Below are 20,315 nucleotides of genomic sequence, written 5' to 3'. Positions count from 1 at the left end.
TGTGTGCGTAGCCTGAGGATACATTGCTCATGGACATTAGAGAGTAGCCCTGTCAAGAGGTGCAAAGGAAAATGATGATGGGTAAAAGAATATCAGACCGGTAAGGAGTATGACTGGCTGGTTGGGTGACCTTAGGGAAGCATATATTCTAAACATACTTAACAGAGCTGGTTGAAACTCAGAATTTCCGTTCTGCAGGAAACTCTGACATTCAAATCAGAATGAAATTTTTAAAAAATCTAAAATTTCACACACAATGACATTTTTGAAAATGTCTCGTTTAAGGTCAGTCAAATCCACTTCAATAAAATCAAAGTGTTTCATTTCTATTTAAAATTTTTACACATTTTTATACTTTCTATATAATAAAAAATAAATTTCAAAACAAAAAATCAAAACATTCCATTTAGACCTTATCAAAATGCAAGAGAGAAATCTGATCCTCAAGTGTCTGAACTGTGCCAGCATTCCAGTCTTTCTCTGACACCAACACAAAGTATCAGTGGCCATCTTGAAATGTTATCATTGTATTTATGAGCATCCATCCGTTAGGAGCTTTCCAACAGAGGTCACCAAAAGGTCATCAGATTTCAACCACTCAACTGCCCTTTTAAACTTAAAATCTTGAAATCTGATACCTATGCGTTATGGATCTTAAATATGACCATCATAGGTCAACAAAAGGCCACCAGTCTTTCTAAGGGCACTGTGATTGTTCAAAAGCCATTTGAAGTGATCCTCTTAACGTTTTGCATGCTCTTTCCCAAGGGGCTCTAAATACAAGAAATATCCCTGAGTTGAAATGTGATATTTCTAACCTACATCATCAGGGCTAACAGTTTGCCAAAATGCTATTAATTTTTTCTCCTGGTTGTGAAGCCGCTGAGATGGAGATATGAAAGTCATCTGAAGTTACTGGTTCTATTCACCAGCTATTAGCCAAGAAAATCATCAAAGGTGAGCGAGCCTACCACATGTGCTGTCATGAATACTCATGTCCACCCCTAGAGTGGATTACTGTTGACACATGTGTATAGATGACAGGTAGTGCAGGTGGTTACACAACACTTTCCATTATATATAGATATAAACTACATTTTTTTAAAGCATTAAAACAACATTACTTAGGTTGCTTAAGCCAAGAGCTAAAAAGTCAGGAAATGCCAGACTTAAGGTTCTCCATGCAACTTTCATTAGATCCCCCTTGTGTGCATGCATTATGATACAGTCTTTAATTACATAATCATCGACTACTTTTTTCCACCAACACAATGGTCATAAAAGTTTTTATAACAGGAAATATTAAGCAACCTTAACATAGTACTTCTACGCCCTCTATAACACAGATGTGTGTATTATCTTCATCTCCTGTTTCCAACATCAAGGTTGGGTAGGGCTGCCTTCTATTGGTTTCTTGTCTTAGGTACTTAGACTGCCAGCCACCTCCCATTTTACAGATGGGAAACTGAGGCAGAGAAAGGCTAAGCGACTTACCCAAGGTCACATAGGAACTCTGTAGCAGAGCAGGGACTTGAACTCAAGTCTTCCTCATCCTAGGGCCCTAACCACCATACCATCCTTCCTCACAAATCTGCATATAGACATGTAAATATAAATACAGGGATAGGTGTGTGTCTAGCTGTGTCATAAGAAATTAAATGATTATGAGACTGCTCTGAAGGTTTAACCGACACCCGATTTGAGATATCTGCATTGTTCACAGGTAGCAAAGTCATAACAGACTGTTGGAGGTCATCCCTCCCAGGCCACAGCACACCACCATGTATTTTATTTGCTACACAATTTAGAGAAAAGTTACTTACGGCTATGTCTACATGGCACGCTTCTTTCGGAGGCGTATTGGTATGTACTCGGGTAGCCCCCCTACCACAGAGTTAAGTAGCAGTGTAGACAGTGAGGAATGGCTCAGGCTAGTAGAGTACAGATATGCTTGAAGGGTACGTACCGAGTACATACCCTCCACAACTCTCTGCTTGTCCAAGCCGTACCTTCCCATTATGCTGCTACTTTTAGCAGAGTCGTGTCCCACTGCCTCTCTGCTTCTGGAACCTTCCCCCTGCATAGAGAGAGATTCCAGAAGTGGGGAAAGGCTCTGACAGGGACGGCAGTGGGCAAAGGCTCCAGCTGAGCCTTTCCGCACTGCCTTCCCCCTGCCAGGGCTTGTTCTTGCTGCAGTGAAAGGCTCTGGGAGAGGGAGCTGCTGAAGCCTTTCCCCACTGCCTCCTCCCTGCCAGAGCCTTTCACTGACCCGTGGAGCAGTGGACGCAGACTGCTTTTCACTGCGGCATGTCGCTACGCGTACCCCGCACACCGCCACAAATGGGGTGTAGTGTAGACGTAGCCTCAGACATCTCTTTAGACGTTAACATTTTTACGAGTGCTCTTTCTTAAATGTGTATGTTCAGGTTGCTTTAGTCACCATTTCTGCAGGCCTTCGAGTGACAGAAAAAATTAGTATTAATAAATGTTGAAGGCCTTTCAAAATGATGTGAAATGTCTTTTGAGTAAATCATCATGTCACGATTTGAAGGTCTGATGGCATCTCTCGAGTTGTCAGTGTGAAAATGGATGCAGAATATGGATCACTGGGGAGCAGGGAATGCCAGCTCTGCAATGGGATGTAGCAAGTGTTGCTAGTCCTGGCAGTATGCGTATATTTAATTTAAAACCCATTTCTGTTCCAAGGGTGAATGGGACCAGCCGCGGACCTCAGACTAGAATAAATGTCAGTCTCTACATTTTTTTTTTCCTTCTTTGGGTGGGGGGATAGAGCCTGAAACTACAGAAGGATGGTCTCGTGGACAAGGCTCCAGGCAGGGACTCACGTGATCTGGGTTCAATATCTGACTCTACAGCAGACTCCTGTGTGGCCTTGAGTCCTTCAACTCTCTGTAAAACAGCGATAATAATGGAGTATCTCTAATGCCTATTTAGATTGTAATTTCTTCAGGGCAGGGACTGTCTGCAACTATGGGTTTGTACAGTGCCAATACGATTGCGTTTCTATCTTGGTTGAGACCTCTTGGAAATTACTGTAATACTGCTGCCACTATTACTAATTTTCTCATTTGGATTATAGGTGTATTGCTAGAGGGGAGAGGTTAGACGGCAGTTTTGGTGAACTGGTCAAAGGTGCAAAAAAAAAAATGCAATTGATTCCATAGTGCCAGGGTTTATTTAATAGTCCAGTGGTTGATTCCAGAGTGGCAGAAATAAATGTGTTATATAGACATGTTGTATATGTGTGTATGTTTTCTCTCTTTCTCCATCAACATCCTCATACATGCTCATCTATCTATCTATATCTGCAGATCCAGATAGATCTCTTTTTAGTAACATTTAAGGTAGTGGGATTGTAATGAAAAGAACAGTTGAAAGGTATCAGTCTGTCATTGGGATTTGATGGGCGCCATTGGTCATGGCTGATTGCTGCCATTTCTCAAAGGGTTACTTCTTGCCTCTCTTCCTTGAAAGCCAGAAGGCGGCAGGAGGGGAGAGAGAGGAAAAGCCAGAGAGACTTTTAACCCAGAGGCAATAGCATCCAGGCAAAGCAGAGAAGGAAGAAGGGGGAAAAAAGCTGAGCAAACCTGCAATCTTCATAATACTCTGCCACTCAATTATTTGCTGCTAACTTAATCAAAGCTTAACTTCAAAGAAGTCAGCAGCCACATTCAGTGGGAACATGGCCTCAGTCTTATTTAAGAGCAGGGCTGGATTGTGGAACTGAAATGGAGCCAAGCACCAGGATCTTATGGGCCTCCTTACTCTTCCTAGTCTTAATAAGCTTTTAACCAGTGTGTTGTGAGCTCTGTGTGTGTATCTTCCTGGGAGGGGAAAGGCCAGGAAAGAGTGAGGAGAGATAACTCAGTGTTTCCACTGTAGGTGGGAAAAATAAGATAATGGTGAGGGAGGGCGAGTGGGCACCATGGCTTTAAACTCCACGTAGCTGGTGATAATCAGAGGCTTAGCTCCCTAAGGTGGCCTATGAGGAGCTGTATTACAGGCAGGGATTCAAATGTTTTCTGATTTCCTGTCTCCTCTCTTTCTTTCTCTCCTTTTCATCCCTACCCCTCCCCTTTCCAGGGCTCAGCAGCCTCTCTGAGGGCACATGGTCATGATTATTCATATTACCGCAAACGCCTAAAGGCGGAGTGAAGATCAGAACCCCGCTGTGCGAGGCACTGTACAAATACATCCTAAGAGGCAGTCTCTGCCCTGGAGAGCTCCCACTTTTAAAAGGGGTTAGTAAATAATGAATAGATGTTTTAAGAAATGACTATTCAACAATTAGATGTTGTTACACAGTCCAAACGATTGACAGGTGGTTTATAATCCTGGCTTATATCTATTTATAATGTCTTCTGTCAACGTGCTTATAATGTTCTGTAACACATGCTACTCGCGTCTGGAGGTTGCTTGTAATATCTATTAATCTTTCTTAAATGAAAGTTTAATATCACGGGTGACCTATTTAAGAATGTTTCGTTCTTGCTTTTAAAATGTTAGTTTAAATTAGATGGGGGGAGCCTGATCCACAAAGCTGGGATCCGGAGGTGTTCCCCTCTAGGAGGGAGAATAATGGCTCAGTGGACAGGGTGCTAGTTTAGGACTTGGGAGAACTGGGTTCAATTCCTTACTTTGCCACAGGTTTCCTAGGTGACCTTGGCCAAGTCACGTAGCCTCTTTGCATCTCGGTTGTAAGAGAGGCTAACAGTACCTAATTTATATGGCCCTCATCTCCACCTTTAATGGACTTATCCTCACAGCACCCCTGTGAGACACAGCCTTGCTATTATCCCCATCGTAGAGTTGGGGAACTGAGGCACAGGGAGGCTAAGTGATGTGCCCAAGGTCACACAGGAAGTCTGTGGCAGAGCACAGAATTTAATCCAGGTCTCTCAAGTCCTAAACTAGCCCCCTAACTCTGGGCCATCCTTCCTATTGTCCTACTTAATAGGAATGTTGTGAGGATGAAGGCATTAAATGCACTCCACTACTACAGTGACAAGGGCCATAGAAGTATCATAGACAGGGAGTCTGTTCTGGGTTCAGCTCTAGTTTAAATAAAGGCGAGGGCGGGGTCACAAAATTCACAACAGTTTAATGGAATCCCAAACTTACTGAGAGACAGACAGACAGACAGAAAGACACACAGACAGAGTTCTAACAGTTTCACAGAACCCCAGACCACATGGGCTCTGCCACTGCTGCTCACAGCAGCCCTGCCTGCTGTTCCTGACACCATGCAGGGATGGCTTTCACGTGGATTCAATGGCACGCACAGAAAGCATGCAACCAAGGGTGAAAAAACAGGCACACATACACTTCTTCTGGCCCAGTGCGGAGGGGAGGCCCTAGGAGAAGGGGTTTGAAATCGAGCCCACCCTGCACTCACCCCACTGTGGCAGCTCCTGTCCCACAGGGCTGGGTCTGGCTTCCCGCTCCCGGCATTGCAAGCTGGCACGTGAGCGCACCGCGCCACTCAGGTTTGGCCTGGCTGCCCCTCCATCATGACAGACGGATGGCTGGGCCAAACTTGGGTGGTGCTGCAAGCCCATACACCAGGTCGCAATGCCTGGTGTGGGGAGTTGAACGCAACCTCATGAGACAGGAGTAACCCTGAGGGGGGAGTGTGAGGTGGGCTTGCTTTGCAGCCCAGAACCCTCCGGGAACCCCCTCCACACCAGGCTGGGATTAGGGCTGCAGAGCCAGGGGAGAGGGTGCTGATATGGAGGTCAGTGCTTTAGTATAGTGAACCCATTGAATCAGGAGGCTACATTCGTCCAGCACCAGGTAGTGGTAATGTCTCATTCACGTGGTTACATCCTGGGAGCAGTAGCTCTGCACCTGAGAAATGATTCCAGTTCGAGAGACTCAGGCAAGGAACACGCTTTTACTGGGGATGTGCTGAGCCTCCACAAAAGAACAGCAGCTCGGCTGGTAGCAGCAGCATCCCCTAAGCTCTCATTGTCTGGATCCTGCAAAGTACTGAGCACGCCCCGCTCTCACGGACAGCAATGGCACTGGAGGGCACCCAGCATCTTGCAGGGATCAGACCTTTCAGTGTGGGATCCTCTCTTGTAAATGGAGCCGGGTGGGTTTGGAGGAAGGGGTACCTTGATCCCAAACGGCACCATTCCCGCTGCCACTGACCTGTCCGGAGAAAAACGTGCCTCCTCCCCTTTCCGGGAGTCAGTGCTATTCTCCAGCCTGGCTAGTACGTCCATCCTCTTCACCATCATCTCCAGCATGTCGCTCATCTTCCGCAGCACCCCTCTGGACTCCAGCACGCCCATCACTGCAGTCACACAAAGAGCAAGAAAGAGGCTAGAGCAGGGCTTAGGGCTCAGGGGAACATAGTCATTTGTTTTGTCAAGATGGGAAGGAGCAGGTCAGCGACGGTGAAAGTGATGGATTGTCAGCACTCGCCTGGGCCAGGGAGAGGGTGAGATGATGACATAAAAGCTTCCCTAAACATCCCTGCCCATGCATCTCAATCCTGGCCCACAGCAACCCTGGCTATTCCTAGTCTGGGACCCACAGCTCTGCCAGTCATGACTGCATTCCCCTACCCTCTTCTCTTCCATACCTAGGCTCTCCACCTACAGCCCTGCCAGTGTACTTCAATCCTGGCCCACAGCATCCCTGGCTATTGCAGCCCTGGGTTACAACACTAGAAACGCACCTCAGAAGTCAGATATCAGGTCTCCAAATCTGTACCATCCCACTGCTATTTGACTAGTGTGCACTGAAGGGCTATGGGGTTTTATAGATATAAGCCTGGATTCATATGTAATTTGGTCACAAGTACAATGAGTTTGGTGGTCTCAGTCTAGATGACGTGTATTCATCTTGCAAAGCCAGGACACAGCTCAACCTAATGGGCTGTCTTTACTCATGTGCACCAAGAGATGCTGTTTCCTAAAATAATCAAGCAGACGCGTGGAAGGCAGGGATGGAGGGGGCTGGAATTCAGGTTCTGCTTTGCTCAGGTGCGCCAGTCTCTACACAGAAATGCATCTGCCTCTTCCATGTAGCTGTTTGGAATTTTGACTTGGCAAAACCCCAGTCAGAGGACAGGCAGACAGGTCCAGATGGGTCACCTTGGATGGAGCATTCCACCATACAGCCCTTGGAAAACTCCTAGAGATTGCTCCTTGTGCTTGGCTTAATACAGTATTGACATCAGTGAGTCCCAGGCGGTTTCAGCGCCTCATAGAATCAGGAGCACCTGGGACAGTCAGCTGGTGTCTCATGGAGGCAAGTTCTGTGGGAATGTTTATGATTGATATCTATTGCTCCTACTCTGGAATGATTTGAAGTATATTTTGTCAAACAAAAACAGCCCAAGGGTAAAATTTTCCCATGGACCTAAGTGACTTAGGGACCTAAATGCCATTTTCAAAAGTGACTTATGGCCAGATTCACAAAGGGATTTAGGCACCTGAAGAGGCATGCAGGCACCTAGTAGGATTTTCAAAAATGCCTAAGCAGGTTAAGGACCTAACTTCCAAGGGAAGTTTCCCAGTGGATAGAATGGGAGTTGGGGCCTACCTTGCCTAGGCATTTTTGAGCATCCTGCTAGGTTCCTATCTGCATCTTTAGACACCTAGGTACCTTTAAACATCTGGCCCTTAGGAGCCGATGTCCAAATCATATCCAATGGACTTAGGCTCCTAAGTCACTTTTGAACAGGAACATAAGAACATAAGAACACCCATACTGGGTCAGACCAAAGGTCCATCTACCCCAATATCCTGTCTTCCGACAGTGGTCAATGCCAGGTGCCCCAGAGGGAATGAACAGAACAGATAACCATCAAATGATCCATCCCCTGTGGTCTATTCCCTGCTTTTGGCAAACAGAGACTAGGGACACCATCCCTGCCCATCCTGGCTAATAGCCATTGATAGACCTATCCTCCATGAATTTATCTAGTTCTTTTTTGAACCCTGTTATAGTCTTGGCGTTCACAACATCCTCTGGCAAGGAGTTCCACAGGTCGACTGTGCATTGTGTGAAAAAATACTTCCTTTTGTTTGTTTTAAACCTGCTGACTATTAATTTCATTTGGTGGCCCCTAGTTCTTATGTTATGAGAAGGAGTAAATAACACTACCTTATTTACTTTCTCCACACCAGTCATGATTTTATAGACCTCTATGATATCCCCCCTTAGTCGTCGCTTTTCCAAGCTGAAAAGCCACAGTCTTATTAATCTCTCCTCATACGGCGGCCGTTCCATACCCTAACCATTTTTGTTGCCCTTTTCTGAACCTTTTCCAAGTCCAATATATCTTTTTTGAGGGGGGGTGACCACATCTGCACAAGTATTCAGGTGTGGAATTTAGGGTTCTAAGTCACATAGGTGTTTTTGAAAATTTTGCCCCAACTGTCCATCCAGCCCAACAGCAATCTGTCTTGGAAGCTCTAAGGGAAGCCATAACCCTTCCCTCCAAAACCAGCCCTATCTGAACATCACCTCAGTGAGCAATGCTATGTTATTGTATAAGGGAGAATTTCTTTCTAACCCAAGATGGAGTTCAGCTGGTGGGATTGGCAGCCCTTGTGACTGCAGAGTCTATTCTCATGCATATAAAATATATATATAAATGTCTAGCTCTTTGAAAAATAGATCACCATGTTATTTCCTCGCTAGTATCCTGCAGCAGTGAGTTCCACTGATTTCTCAGGCATTTCCTTTTATCCCTTTTAACTGTGCTGGTTCTTATAACTTCACAGAGTCCTCCCTTCTTCTTGTAGAAATGGGCAGAACAAATAGGATATTTTTTTCTAGATCCACCAGGCAAGGGGCCAAAGCTCCCTATTTCCAGCCTTGTCCTCTCACCTTTTAGTGACCTGCAGCCCCTATTATGGAGCCAGTGGTAGGGAAATAAGTTCCTATCTCATCTCACTTCAGTTCACTCTAGGCTGGTTAAAAAAACCCACTCAAACAACCCTAACTAATCTTGTTCAGTTTATCTCCTCTATTCCACACCTGTGCACACTTTAAAAGGTACCACACATTTCATTAACTGAGCAGCAGGAGGCTAACCGCGGATGCTGGGTACATAAGTAGTACATTGGGCATCATGGATGGATATTTAAGTTACGCACATCTTGTCCCTTTGAGATGCAAACCTGGGATCTGGATTTTGAACAACCCAGAGCTCCAGGCTATGGGGGAGGGGGATCTTCTGAGCAGGGATTTTTGTTGGTGTCTGGGCTTCAGCATTGTTCAGACTTCTCCCTCCGCCCCTATCGTCTACAAAAATCACCCCTTGGTGTCTACTGCACACGCCTTGTGCCTGTCACGTCTCACATGCACTCATATTACTGGCAATAGCATGTCGGTGCTGCCAGCCCTGCGGAGCCTGTTCGGGTCAGGAAGAGCAATGATGTCAGGCTGCCTACAGGACGGGTGACCAATGTGCAGGCCAAGGGTCAGGATACGTCCTGCAGCAGCTCGCTCTCTTTAACCGCAGGGAGAGGACATCACTAAACAAGGCAGCCTTTACTGCTGGTAAGGTCAAACAACAAACAAATTCCGTTCATCAAGGGGGGACAAAGCCCAGCCTGCACCCCTGTGCTCAATTTTATTGTCAAATGATAGGCATGTAGATGTATATGGATGTTAGGATAGCTGCGACCTTGCCATAGCTGCTCCAGTGTTGCAAAGACCTTCCCCTTGCTTTTTTCTGACTCATGCATCAGCCACAAGATCACCCGCTTCTACCACCTGAGGTTAAGGAGAATTTTTCTAGCAGTGGGTAAGCAGTAGGCTTACTGGGGCTAATTAGTAGACGGACATGATCATACACACTAGGATGTTGCAAGGGCATCATTTGCTATGGGGAAAGGGGGCAGTTGCTCTCCGAGACCTTGGTGTGCCACCCAGACCTTTCATTGGTTTATATGCTCCGCTTCTCCCCTGCCACCAACTTTGCAGGACATAATAATATGATCCCATATAACATTCTATTTGCTGACATAGTTTTGCCCTCTCCCCATTCCTCCTGGGATGGCATGTCACATGATGCTGACAGATTTGGAAGTCAATGATCAGGACTAAGAAGAGGGCGTTCATAAGTCATTTTTCTGAACATCAACACTCTTTAAAGAGTCATATTGATACAACAGATAATAACTGTGAAAGAGCCATCACCGTCAGCAGGCTGTAGACAGTAATCTGCACTGTATGAAACCTTGACAGATCCACTTGATAAAATGTTTGCTCCAAAACAGCCCAGTGAGTACATGACACTGTAAAAAGTCCTTAAAGGGGATTTACAAGATAACCCTCACCAGCCATTTTAAAGCTGTTACTGAGCCCTGATACTCACCCCGAGACATGTCACGTACCTTTGACTGAGATTTTGTGCATTTACACACCATTTTATGATAGCCTTTAAAAAAAAAAATCAGACCCAGAAAAAGCAAACAAGTAACTCGGAAAAATAATTTCTATCTCATGTGGATTCAACCCGGCCTCCTCACCCGAAATGTTCAATGCATTAATTATGTGAGGATGCAGCTGTACCTCTTCTGTTGAAATCAGTGGGTGTGACAAGTCTCAGGCTTTCTGTAGCTCTGAAAGTGTACCCACACCGCTACGTTTGCAAACAGCAGAACCTAAGTTGCATCTGCAAAATATTTGCATGTGCAAAAATGTGATTGCACAAAAGACACAATTTGGGGAGAGCAAAATGGATCACCAGACTAGAAATAAGGCACAAATTTTTCACAGTGAGGATAATTAACCACTGGAATAATTTCCAAGGGCTGTGGAGGATTCTCCCTCACTGCAATTTTAAAATAAAGATTGGATGCTTTTGGTCTAGTTCAAACAGGAATTAATTCATGGAAATCCTATGGTCTGTACTCTGCAGGAGGTCAGACTAGATAATCACAGTGCTCCCTTCTGGCCTTAGAATCTGTGAACTGCAAGTTCAGAGTCACGTGGATTCGTGTGACGTGTCATGCATATGCATACACTTGTATGTAGTTGTATTGCATGCTTATTTTCACAATGGCTAGTCAGAGCTGAGGTATTGGGTTCATCACAAGCCATGAATTATTAACTACCTAGAATTGCCTAGAGACAAAATGCATAGCACTAATTAAATGCCTGAATACCACCTGGAGTCCTGATTTTGCAGAGATCTCCATGTGGGGGCTGGAGTCTGCCCAGGTGGAGTTGGGAGCAGGGTCAGAGCTTTGAAGAGCTTCCTAGGCTGCCAGGGTCCAGTTTTCAGAGCTACTGAGCGCCCACCACACCCAATAACTTCAGTTACAGCTGCAGACACTCGGCCCTTCTAAAAAGTAGGCGCTCTACGTGTCTCAAGCTGGGCACTCAACGTTAAGGGGCACTTTTGCAAAATGTGAGTCTTAATAATTGGACTGCATTTTGGTGAAGGGCATTCCAGCTGGGTGCTTTGCGATGCCTTAACGGACAGTGGCCTGTCAGGCTTCCAACAGCCAGCTCCTCACATCAGAGAGGAACTAACCCTGATTGCTTCCTCCCACACACGCTGCACAGGCCCAAGGTCATGGGCACAAATCACGAAGGAGAGGACACAGGCTGGAGTGAGGAAGGTTCATTTCCTTTACCATATAAAGCATTTGGGAGAAGCTCTGTTTTGTGGCCGTGTGGGTGAGGGCAGGAATTTAGGACACAGTGGACTAGCTCAGGGTGGGAGACAGAGGTAAATGTAGACGTAAAAGAGGGGATGGTCGCTCCTAATAGCGGCGAGTGGAGACAAAGATGGATTGCAGCCGCCGTGCTTTTACGTGTCTCCAGGGTGTGTGTGTAAAACCTCAGCTGAGAGGGATTTCTCAGAGGGGAATACAGCTTGAAAATGCAATAGCGAGACAGCCTGGATGATTCACAGCTGCTGCTGCGGCTGCCACTCAGGGCTAGGCTGTCACCCTATTTTATAACTGGATTGCATTTGTTTAATTAGAGGGGGTCAGTTAGTACTGCAGTTCATATGAAATCTAAATGGCTGCTTGCAAGGCCTAGGCAGAGCAGCAGAGCTGTCTCCCTACAAAGACAAAGAGAATCTGTCACCCCCAGAGGCAGTCCCTAAACAAGGAGGTGAAGCTGGGGTGGGTGGAGGAGAGAGGTATTTTTAAGTACATTAAAGGAAAGGGATGTAGTGCAACCTCCTTCCCAAAGGAAGAACAAACCCAGCTGGTCCCTTTTCTCTTCCTGGTGGGCAACTTTGAAGGAAAACTACACAAAAAGTCAGCCCTGATAAGGCAGAGTGAAGAGGACAGGACAGGAGGGAAAATGCTATTAGAGAAGTACATCTAGCCGCCCAGTCTGGAGATATGACCACTGCTGCACCTATTTGCTTATTACATTTATTGATGGGTTTTTCTGCACCTCTAACCCATCGCCTTAGTCTGAAAGCCTCGGGAACAGTAAAGATTTTCTTCTCTTCATTCCTCTCCCCCCACACACACACCCTGCTGAGGTGGGGCAGTATTAGACCTGTTTTGCAGATGGGAAACTGAGGCATGGAGCCATTATGGGACTGGATTTTTTAATGAGCTGCACTTACATTTAGGCACCAAAATAAGTGGCCAGGTTTCCCCATGTGCTCGGCCTGGTTGGGTGCACGCTAGAGCTGAGCTCTTTAGAGAATCTGTCTTCACAGGACTCACCCAAAGCTTGTGCCAGCTGATGGTAACTCTCCTGTGTGACAGATGAATCATCCATGCTGTCTAGACAATAAATTCTTCAGGGCAAGTGAGTCTCCGTTTCTATTGTACAGCACCCTGCATGATTAATCATAGAATATCTGGGTTGGATTGGGACCTCAGAAGGTCATCTAGTCCAACCCCCAAATATGCGATTGGCACAACCCAGATGGGATTTGAACCCACAATCCCTAGCTCCAGGGACTGATGCCTTATCCATTAGGCCACCGGGTCATGCATCTGACATACTGTATAAACCACCTGTAAGGAAAGCGGCTGTCTTGCTCCCCAACCCATCTCTTCCACCATCAGGGACCCAGTCGCTGTCCCCTGTGTTTGGGTGTGGCTGGCCATTTCTGCAAGCGCAGCTCCCAGCCGACCGGCATCTTCAGGAGAGATGTCGAGAGGCTTCACCACTAGGATTGAAACATCAGTTCGGAAAGCTCCACTGGCTTTAGAAAGTGCTTCTGAGAATGGCACTGGCACCAGCAACGGATTAAAGAGGGCACGTGAGCAACAGGCATTTCCCTGCATGACGCACACACATCTCCCACTGCAAGGGGGTGGCAAGACTGCAGGGCCAGGGGCAGCCGCTGTTTGCAGATGTCTTCTCTGTGTATGGATTATAATTGTATAAACCAAAACCTGAATGCGTTCCCAGGTCCTGGGCAGTGAGAATAATACCCTCTGGCAGGCAGAATATTTGATGAGAAGGCCTATGAAAATCAAATCAACTTGCAACTAAGTTTTAGCCTCCTCTCTCCCCTCACACACTTGATTTCACTGGGCTCTGCAGTCTGCCAGAATTTTCCAGGTGGGCAACAGTTGCTTAGTGAGAGGGATAAAGAGAGCTCCAGATCGGCCCCTTTGAACTGCGCCAGAGGAGGCTGTGTGGACAGGGTGGTGTAGGACACCTCACTACACACTTTCCACCTCTGCTTGGATGGGTAGGGTGGCTGCACTTTATCCAGGAGAGGAATGAGGGTGCTTTCCATTTCTATGCCACTGTTAGCCTGAATCCAGTCTGTGGCTACCAATTCCAGCAGGAAGAAGTAAATCTGTATTTATTGTTATTATAGGAGCACTTAGAGACCCCGGCCCCACTGTGCTAACTAAAAGGCAGCCCATTACCCAAACTGCTTCCACTCTAAATAGCAACGGTTATCATCTCCAATATACGGACAAGAACCTGATGACCAGAACAATGAAGTGACTTGCCCAAGGTCACACAGGAAGTGTCTTCGCCACCAACCATTCTCCTGTGAGCTGGAGTGCTGATTTAGCAGATATATTAACCCAGTGTGATTATAATGCTCCACTTTCACAGACATTTTTGAGAGATTTCAAGACACCTTTCAATAGCAAAGCTCCCCAGGCTGCACTGTCAGAAATTGAGGGGAGATTTTTTTTTTAAAGGAGCAAAGGCAGGGGTGGAGGGGAGGATATTAAAAACAAACAAACAAAAAACCCTTCCCTGGATAGTCTTATCATGCAGCACTTTCCCTGCCAGAAAGTGTGGGATCGAGGTGGGACACATCCCTCTACCCGGAGTCTCTAACAGGCAAAGTTTGAAGCTTCCCCTTGCTGAGTGCTCTCTGATTCTTTGGGGCTTGTACCAGCAGCTTAAGAAGGATACCAAGAAATATTGGCTGTTTCTTGGTAATGGTTATTATGGAGCTTGGAAAGTGTGTCTCATTAAAAAAAAAAACCAGGGGAAAAAAGTGCTGAAGCCGCTCTCTTAAAACGCAAGAGCCAGGATTAATTTGCTCTAAACCTGAAGCACAGTTCTGGCCACCCGCAGAACTGATGCTCAGCTGGGCTGACAAGGAAAGAGCAAATCAAGTAACACAAAAAGCATTTCTGCAACGCAACTGGAGCAGGCAGAACTCATTTACCAGCTAGGAATGTAACTCATAAAGGGTACGTCTGCACTGCAGCTAGGGGCCTGCTTCCCAGCTGGGGAGATAGACCTGTGCTGGCTCTACTCAAGCTAGTGTGCTAAAAATAGCAGTGCAGCCATGGCAGCAGAGCTGGTGGCTCTGGTTAGTGGCCCAATTACATGGACCCAGGGGGTTGGGCAAGACTGTACATGTGTGGCTAGCAAGAGCTGCTGTCCATTATGGCATGGCCACGCTGCTATATGCAGCATACTTGCACGAGCAGAGCTAGCACGTCTATGTACCAGCAGGGGGAAGCACCCTCCCTGCTGCAGTGTAGACATACCCAAAGAGACACCCTCAGGCAAATGCTTTGCATCTCTTTATACAGGGATCCACTGTGGAGTCACCCACAAGTCCTGTGCAAAGGGCAGCATAGAATTGTGCAACCCCAGAATCAGAGCAGGGAATGAATTGCCTCATACACTACTGTGTCGCAGTTTGTGCCTGGTTTCCTCTTTGTTCCAAGGGGGGAGGTAAGCTGCATGAGATCTTTCCTGGTGCCTGATAAGGGAGGGAGTCAATACTTTGCTTCCTTCCTCCTGACCCTTGCATTCCCAGCCCCCACATAGAGGCTTCTGACCCCTACACTCTGTGACCCATGATGCTGGCAAAGCACACAATATGGGAGAACCTTACAAGCTCCCCCCCCATGGGTGCATACCACAGCTCACAGTTTAGCCAATGGTGTTGTATAAATTTCCCCAAAAGATAACCTGCAATTTTTCTGTGTTTTCTTTCCCACCATCACACTGAACTGTAGCATCACAGTCTGAAAGAAGCAGGAGGAATGGCCTAATGATTAGAGCAGGTCATACTTGTCAATAAAACAATGTTCATTGCGAAATTAGCTCCTTTTGCAGTTAGGATGAAATTCATCCTAGGGAGACAAGCCAGCTCAAGGTCTATGCACCACTAGAATAGGTGCAAAATGAACCTTTTATATAGACTTTGTGCTGATCCTCTACAATGGGGTGAATTAAATTCACTCTCATTGAATACAGTTTGGATGGCCATTCTCAGCCTATTGGTGGGTGAACAATTCACTGTGAACAATCAATCATTTGTGCAGTGATGGGTCATCTTAGTCACATGGTATTTCTTCTGTTTTCTATCTAGAAGGATGCAATGTTTTAAACAATCAAATAGCAATCAAGGAATCACAAATAAACTGCACTTCCTGTTACACATTTTCGGGCAAAAAATTATTTGTGCTGAAATGTGTGAAAGCATGGGGGTTTACAGACATTTTCACCAATGGTGAAAATCACTGTGAATGGTGAAAATTCATCAGTAGTTACTGACTCTTCACAAATAATAACTAACAGGAATCCAAACCCAACTTAACACAAATGTTAGCTGATCAGGGTTTGGGGGTTTGTTACTATTCAAACAGCACCGCTAAATACAAAGGAGAAAGCTCCTAATTAGTTCTAATTAATTAGAACTCTTCTGTTCTGTTCTAATCAACAACAATGGCAAAGAAAACACATATAGAACTGCACAATGGATTAATTGGAGTTTGCAAAAGTCTGACAGTTTTTTGACAGTTCCCCCAAGTGGCAGAAACTCTTTAAAGGCAATCACTGAATCAACAGTTTTTCATAGCAGTGCTATGAAATAATGATTGCAATCAATCACATTTTACTGTATCTCATGAGACATGCTAGTCACCACAATGAAGGGAGGGGAGTTGTTTACGGTGCTTCAAGGGGGTGAATACCTAAGTAATTGGATGGAACTGGGGAAAAAGCAACCATGTCCTAAGTGCCATGTATATTGAAACATACAATAGTTTCCCTAGGAAAGTGTTGGCATCTCAACAGAGTTGTTGAAATTTGGACTGGCCAAAGCACTGGATAATATATCAAAGAGAACAATCTTGTAGAAGAAATGTGCTGGTGCTGAAATGGCCTCTATGACATGCACCCCTATACAGATGTCCCACTAAGGCAGAGATGGGCAAACTATGGCCCGAGGGCCATATCTGGCCCTCCAGACATTTTAATCCAGCCCTCAAGCTCCCACTGGGAAGCAGGGTCTGGGGCTTGCCCCACTCTGCACGGCTCCCGGCAGCAGCGGCACGTCCCCACTCTAGCTCCTACATGGAGGGGCAGCCAGGGGGCTCCGCAAGCTGCCCCCATCCCAAGCGCCACCCCTGCAGTTTCCATTGGCTGGGAACACCTCTTAGCCATTTAGGATTTGAAGATCAAGCCATATGTTACTGGAAAATTAATCTCTCTTAGATCATAGGTGGGCAAACTACGGCCTGGGAGCCACATCTGGCCCTCCAGACATTGAGCTCCCACCGGGAACTGCAGCCAATGGGAGCTGCAGGGGCGGTGCCTGAGCACAGGCCAGTGCGCAGAACCGCCTGGCCACACCTCCACATAGGAGCCAAAGGGAGACATGCCACTGTTTCTGGGAATTGCTTGAGGTAAGCACCACCTGGAGTGTGCTCTCGACCTCCTCCCACGCCTCAACCCTCTGCCCCAGCCCTGACCCCCTTCTTGCCCTCTGAACCCCTCAGTCCCAGCCTGGAGCACCCTCCTGCATCCCCAACTCCTCATCCCCAGCCCCCACCCCAGAGCCCGCACCCCCATGCCCTCCTGCACTCCAACCCCCAATTTTGTGAGCATTCATGGCCTGCCATACAATTTCCATACCCACATGTGGTCCTTGGGCCAAAAAGTTTGCTCACCCCTGCACGAAGGCCTACTCATGTTCCAATTAAACCTCTGAAATGGGGGTTAGGTAGGACAGCGCTGGCTTTCTGCACAAGGGAGAATTTCACTCCCTTGTACAGTAGAGGCACAGACATAGCAGAAAGGTGGCCAGCCCCTTGTCTTCCTTGGACTGCCCTGAAAAAGGTGGGGAAGTTTATGTAACACCTAGAAACAGAACAGCAAGGTAAGGGCAGCATGGCTGAGACCATGGAGAAGCAGAGAGTAGCTGAGAAAAGTCAGAAGACAGGATGGCTATAATGAGTATAAAAATATTGCTCGGGCATGCAGGAGTGAAATCAGGAAGGCCAAATCACACCTGGAGTTGCAGCTAGCAAGAGATGTTAAGAGTAACAAGAAGGGTTTCTTCAGGTATGTTAGCAACAAGAAGAAAGTCAAGGAAAGTGTGGGCCCCTTACTGAATGAGGGAGGCAACCTAGTGACAGAGGATGTGGAAAAAGCTAATGTACTCAATGCTTTTTTTGCCTCTGTCTTCACGAACAAGGTCAGCTCCCAGACTGCTGCACTAGGCAGCACAGCATGGGGAGGAGGTGACCAGCCCTCTGCGGAGAAAGAAGTGGTTCGGGACTATTTAGAAAAGCTGGACATGCACAAGTCCATAGGGCCAGATGCGTTGCATCCGACAGTGCTAAAGGAGTTGGCGGATGTGATTGCAGAGCCATTGGCCATTATCTTTGAAAACTCATGGTGATCGGGGGAAGTCCCAGACAACTGGAAAAAGGCTAATGTAGTGCCCATCTTTAAAAAAGGGAAGAAGGAGGATCCTGGGAACTACAGGCCAGTCAGCCTCACCTCAGTCCCTGGAAAAATCATGGAGCAGGTCCTCAAGGAAACAATTCTGAAGCACTTAGAGGAGAGGAAAGTGATCAGGAACAGTCAGCATGGATTCACCAATGGCAAGTCATGCTTGACTAATCTAATTGTCTTCTATGATGAGATAACTGGCTCTGTGGATGAAGGGAAAGCAGTGGACGTGTTGTTCCTTGACTTTAGCAAAGCTTTTGACACGGTCTCCCACAGTATTCTTGCCAGCAAGTTAAAGAAGTATGGGCTGGATGAATGGACTATAAGGTGGATAGAAAGCTGGCTAGATTGTCGGGCTCAATGGGTAGCGATCAATGGCTCCATGTCTAGTTGGCAGCCAGTATCAAGTGGAGTGCCCCAAGGGTCGGTCCTGGGGCCGGTTTTGTTCAATATCTTCATAAATGATCTGGAGGATGGTGTGGATTGCACCCTCAGCAAGTTTGCAGATGACACTAAACTGGGAGGAGAGGTAGATACACTGGAGGGTAGGGATAGGATACAGAGGGACCTAGACAAATTGGAGGATTGGGCCAAAAGAAATCTGGGGTTCAACAAGGACAAGTGCAGAGTCCTGCACTTAGGATGGAAGAATCCCACGCACCGCTACAGACTAGGGACCGAATGGCTCAGCAGCAGTTCTGCAGAAAAGGACCTAGGGGTTACAGTGGACGAGAAGCTGGATATGAGTCAACAGTGTGCCCTTGTTGCCAAGAAGGCCAATGGCATTTTGAGATGTATAGGTAGGGGCATTGCCAGCAGATGGAGGGACGTGATCGTTCCCCTCTATTCGACACTGGTAAGGCCTCATCTGGAGTACTGTGTCCAGTTTTGGGCCCCGCACTACAAGAAGGATGTGGAAAAATTGGAAAGAGTCCAGTGGAGGGCAACAAAAATGATTAGGGGACTGGAACACATGAGTTACGAGGAGAGGCTGAGGGAATTGGGGATGTTTAGTCTGTGGAAGAGAAGAATGAGGGGGGATTTGATAGCTGCTTTCAACTACCTGAAAGGGGGTTCCAAAGAGGATGGCTCTAGACTGTTCTCAGTGGTAGCAGATGACAGAACAAGGAGTAATGGTCTCAAGTTGCAGTGGGGGAGATTTAGGTGGGATATTAGGAAAAACTTTTTCACTAGGAGGGTGGTGAAACACTGGAATGTGTTGCCTAGGGAGGTGGTGGAATCTCCTTCCTTAGAAGTTTTTAAGGTTCAGGCTTGACAAAGCCCTGGCTGGGATGATTTAATTGGGGATCGGTCCTGCTTTGAGCAGGGGGTTGGACTGGGTGACCTCCTGAGGTCCCTTCCAACCCTGATATTCTATGATTCTATGATCTATGGTTCTATGGCAATGCCTACAAGCACACTGATGCGGAGACTGGGTGGTTTGCCAAAGCCAGAGGTGATTGATTAACTGAGCAGCAGAGTATCTCTCTGTCCCTCCACTCCCAGTTGCATCATGTCCTACCACAATCACTTCTGTTGTAGAATAGTGGAGGAATGGGGTTCACAGGTCAGACACTCTTCTGTTCTGTGTACCCTGTGTTAATACAGAGTGGTTCTTTCAAGATTACATATGGGTTTAAGATGGGCTTTCAAAAGAGCCTAAAAGAATCCAAATTCCATTAGAAAATTCAGTATTATCTGGGCATGTAACTCCCTTTGGCATCTTTGAAAATCCCAGCCTTGAATTCTCAGAGTCACCCACACCTGCACTGCCCACCCATTGCAGGGCCAGTCTCCTCACTCGGCACTGAGGCTAGGCCAAGCGTTGGCTGATCAGCATTCAGCACCATGGCCAGGGACTGAGGGAGAATGCATGGACCAGGAGCCTGTGAGCGAAGGGAGATAGTAATAGGGAAGTTGACATTTCCTAATTACATTATGGACTTTTGTCTAATAGATTCCCCGCTCCTTCTTCCTCGCAGATCTCCCCGTGCTGCCAAAGGCACCAGATATACAGCAGGGCCACAAGCATTTGATTTGAACCCAAAGCTGTGGTCAATTTTAGGGTGCCGGGGGGGAGGGACAGGGGAGGATTCCCACAGAGGAAGGAAAACTGCTGTCTGCTCACTTCTCTTCAGGCTCAGTGACTAAGCCATTCCCCTCCC

At 46.8% G+C, this 20,315-nt stretch overlaps 1 protein-coding gene across 2 annotated transcripts in view; it reads right to left on the bottom strand.

The window, feature by feature from the left end:
- Positions 1–20,315, bottom strand: part of MGAT5B (alpha-1,6-mannosylglycoprotein 6-beta-N-acetylglucosaminyltransferase B) — a 172,470-nt gene that overhangs the window by 100,306 nt on the left and 51,849 nt on the right. For both annotated transcript variants that reach the window (XM_077833803.1, XM_077833804.1), the window contains exon 3: positions 6,175–6,319. In XM_077833803.1, coding sequence (XP_077689929.1) covers positions 6,175–6,319 — 145 coding nt within the window. The remainder of the gene's footprint in view (positions 1–6,174; positions 6,320–20,315) is intronic.

This window comes from Eretmochelys imbricata, chromosome 14 (assembly GCF_965152235.1).
Source record: "Eretmochelys imbricata isolate rEreImb1 chromosome 14, rEreImb1.hap1, whole genome shotgun sequence".
NCBI classification, from domain to species: domain Eukaryota; kingdom Metazoa; phylum Chordata; order Testudines; family Cheloniidae; genus Eretmochelys; species Eretmochelys imbricata.
Note: the sequence above shows the minus strand (reverse complement) of the source record. Positions and strands in the feature narration are given on the sequence as shown.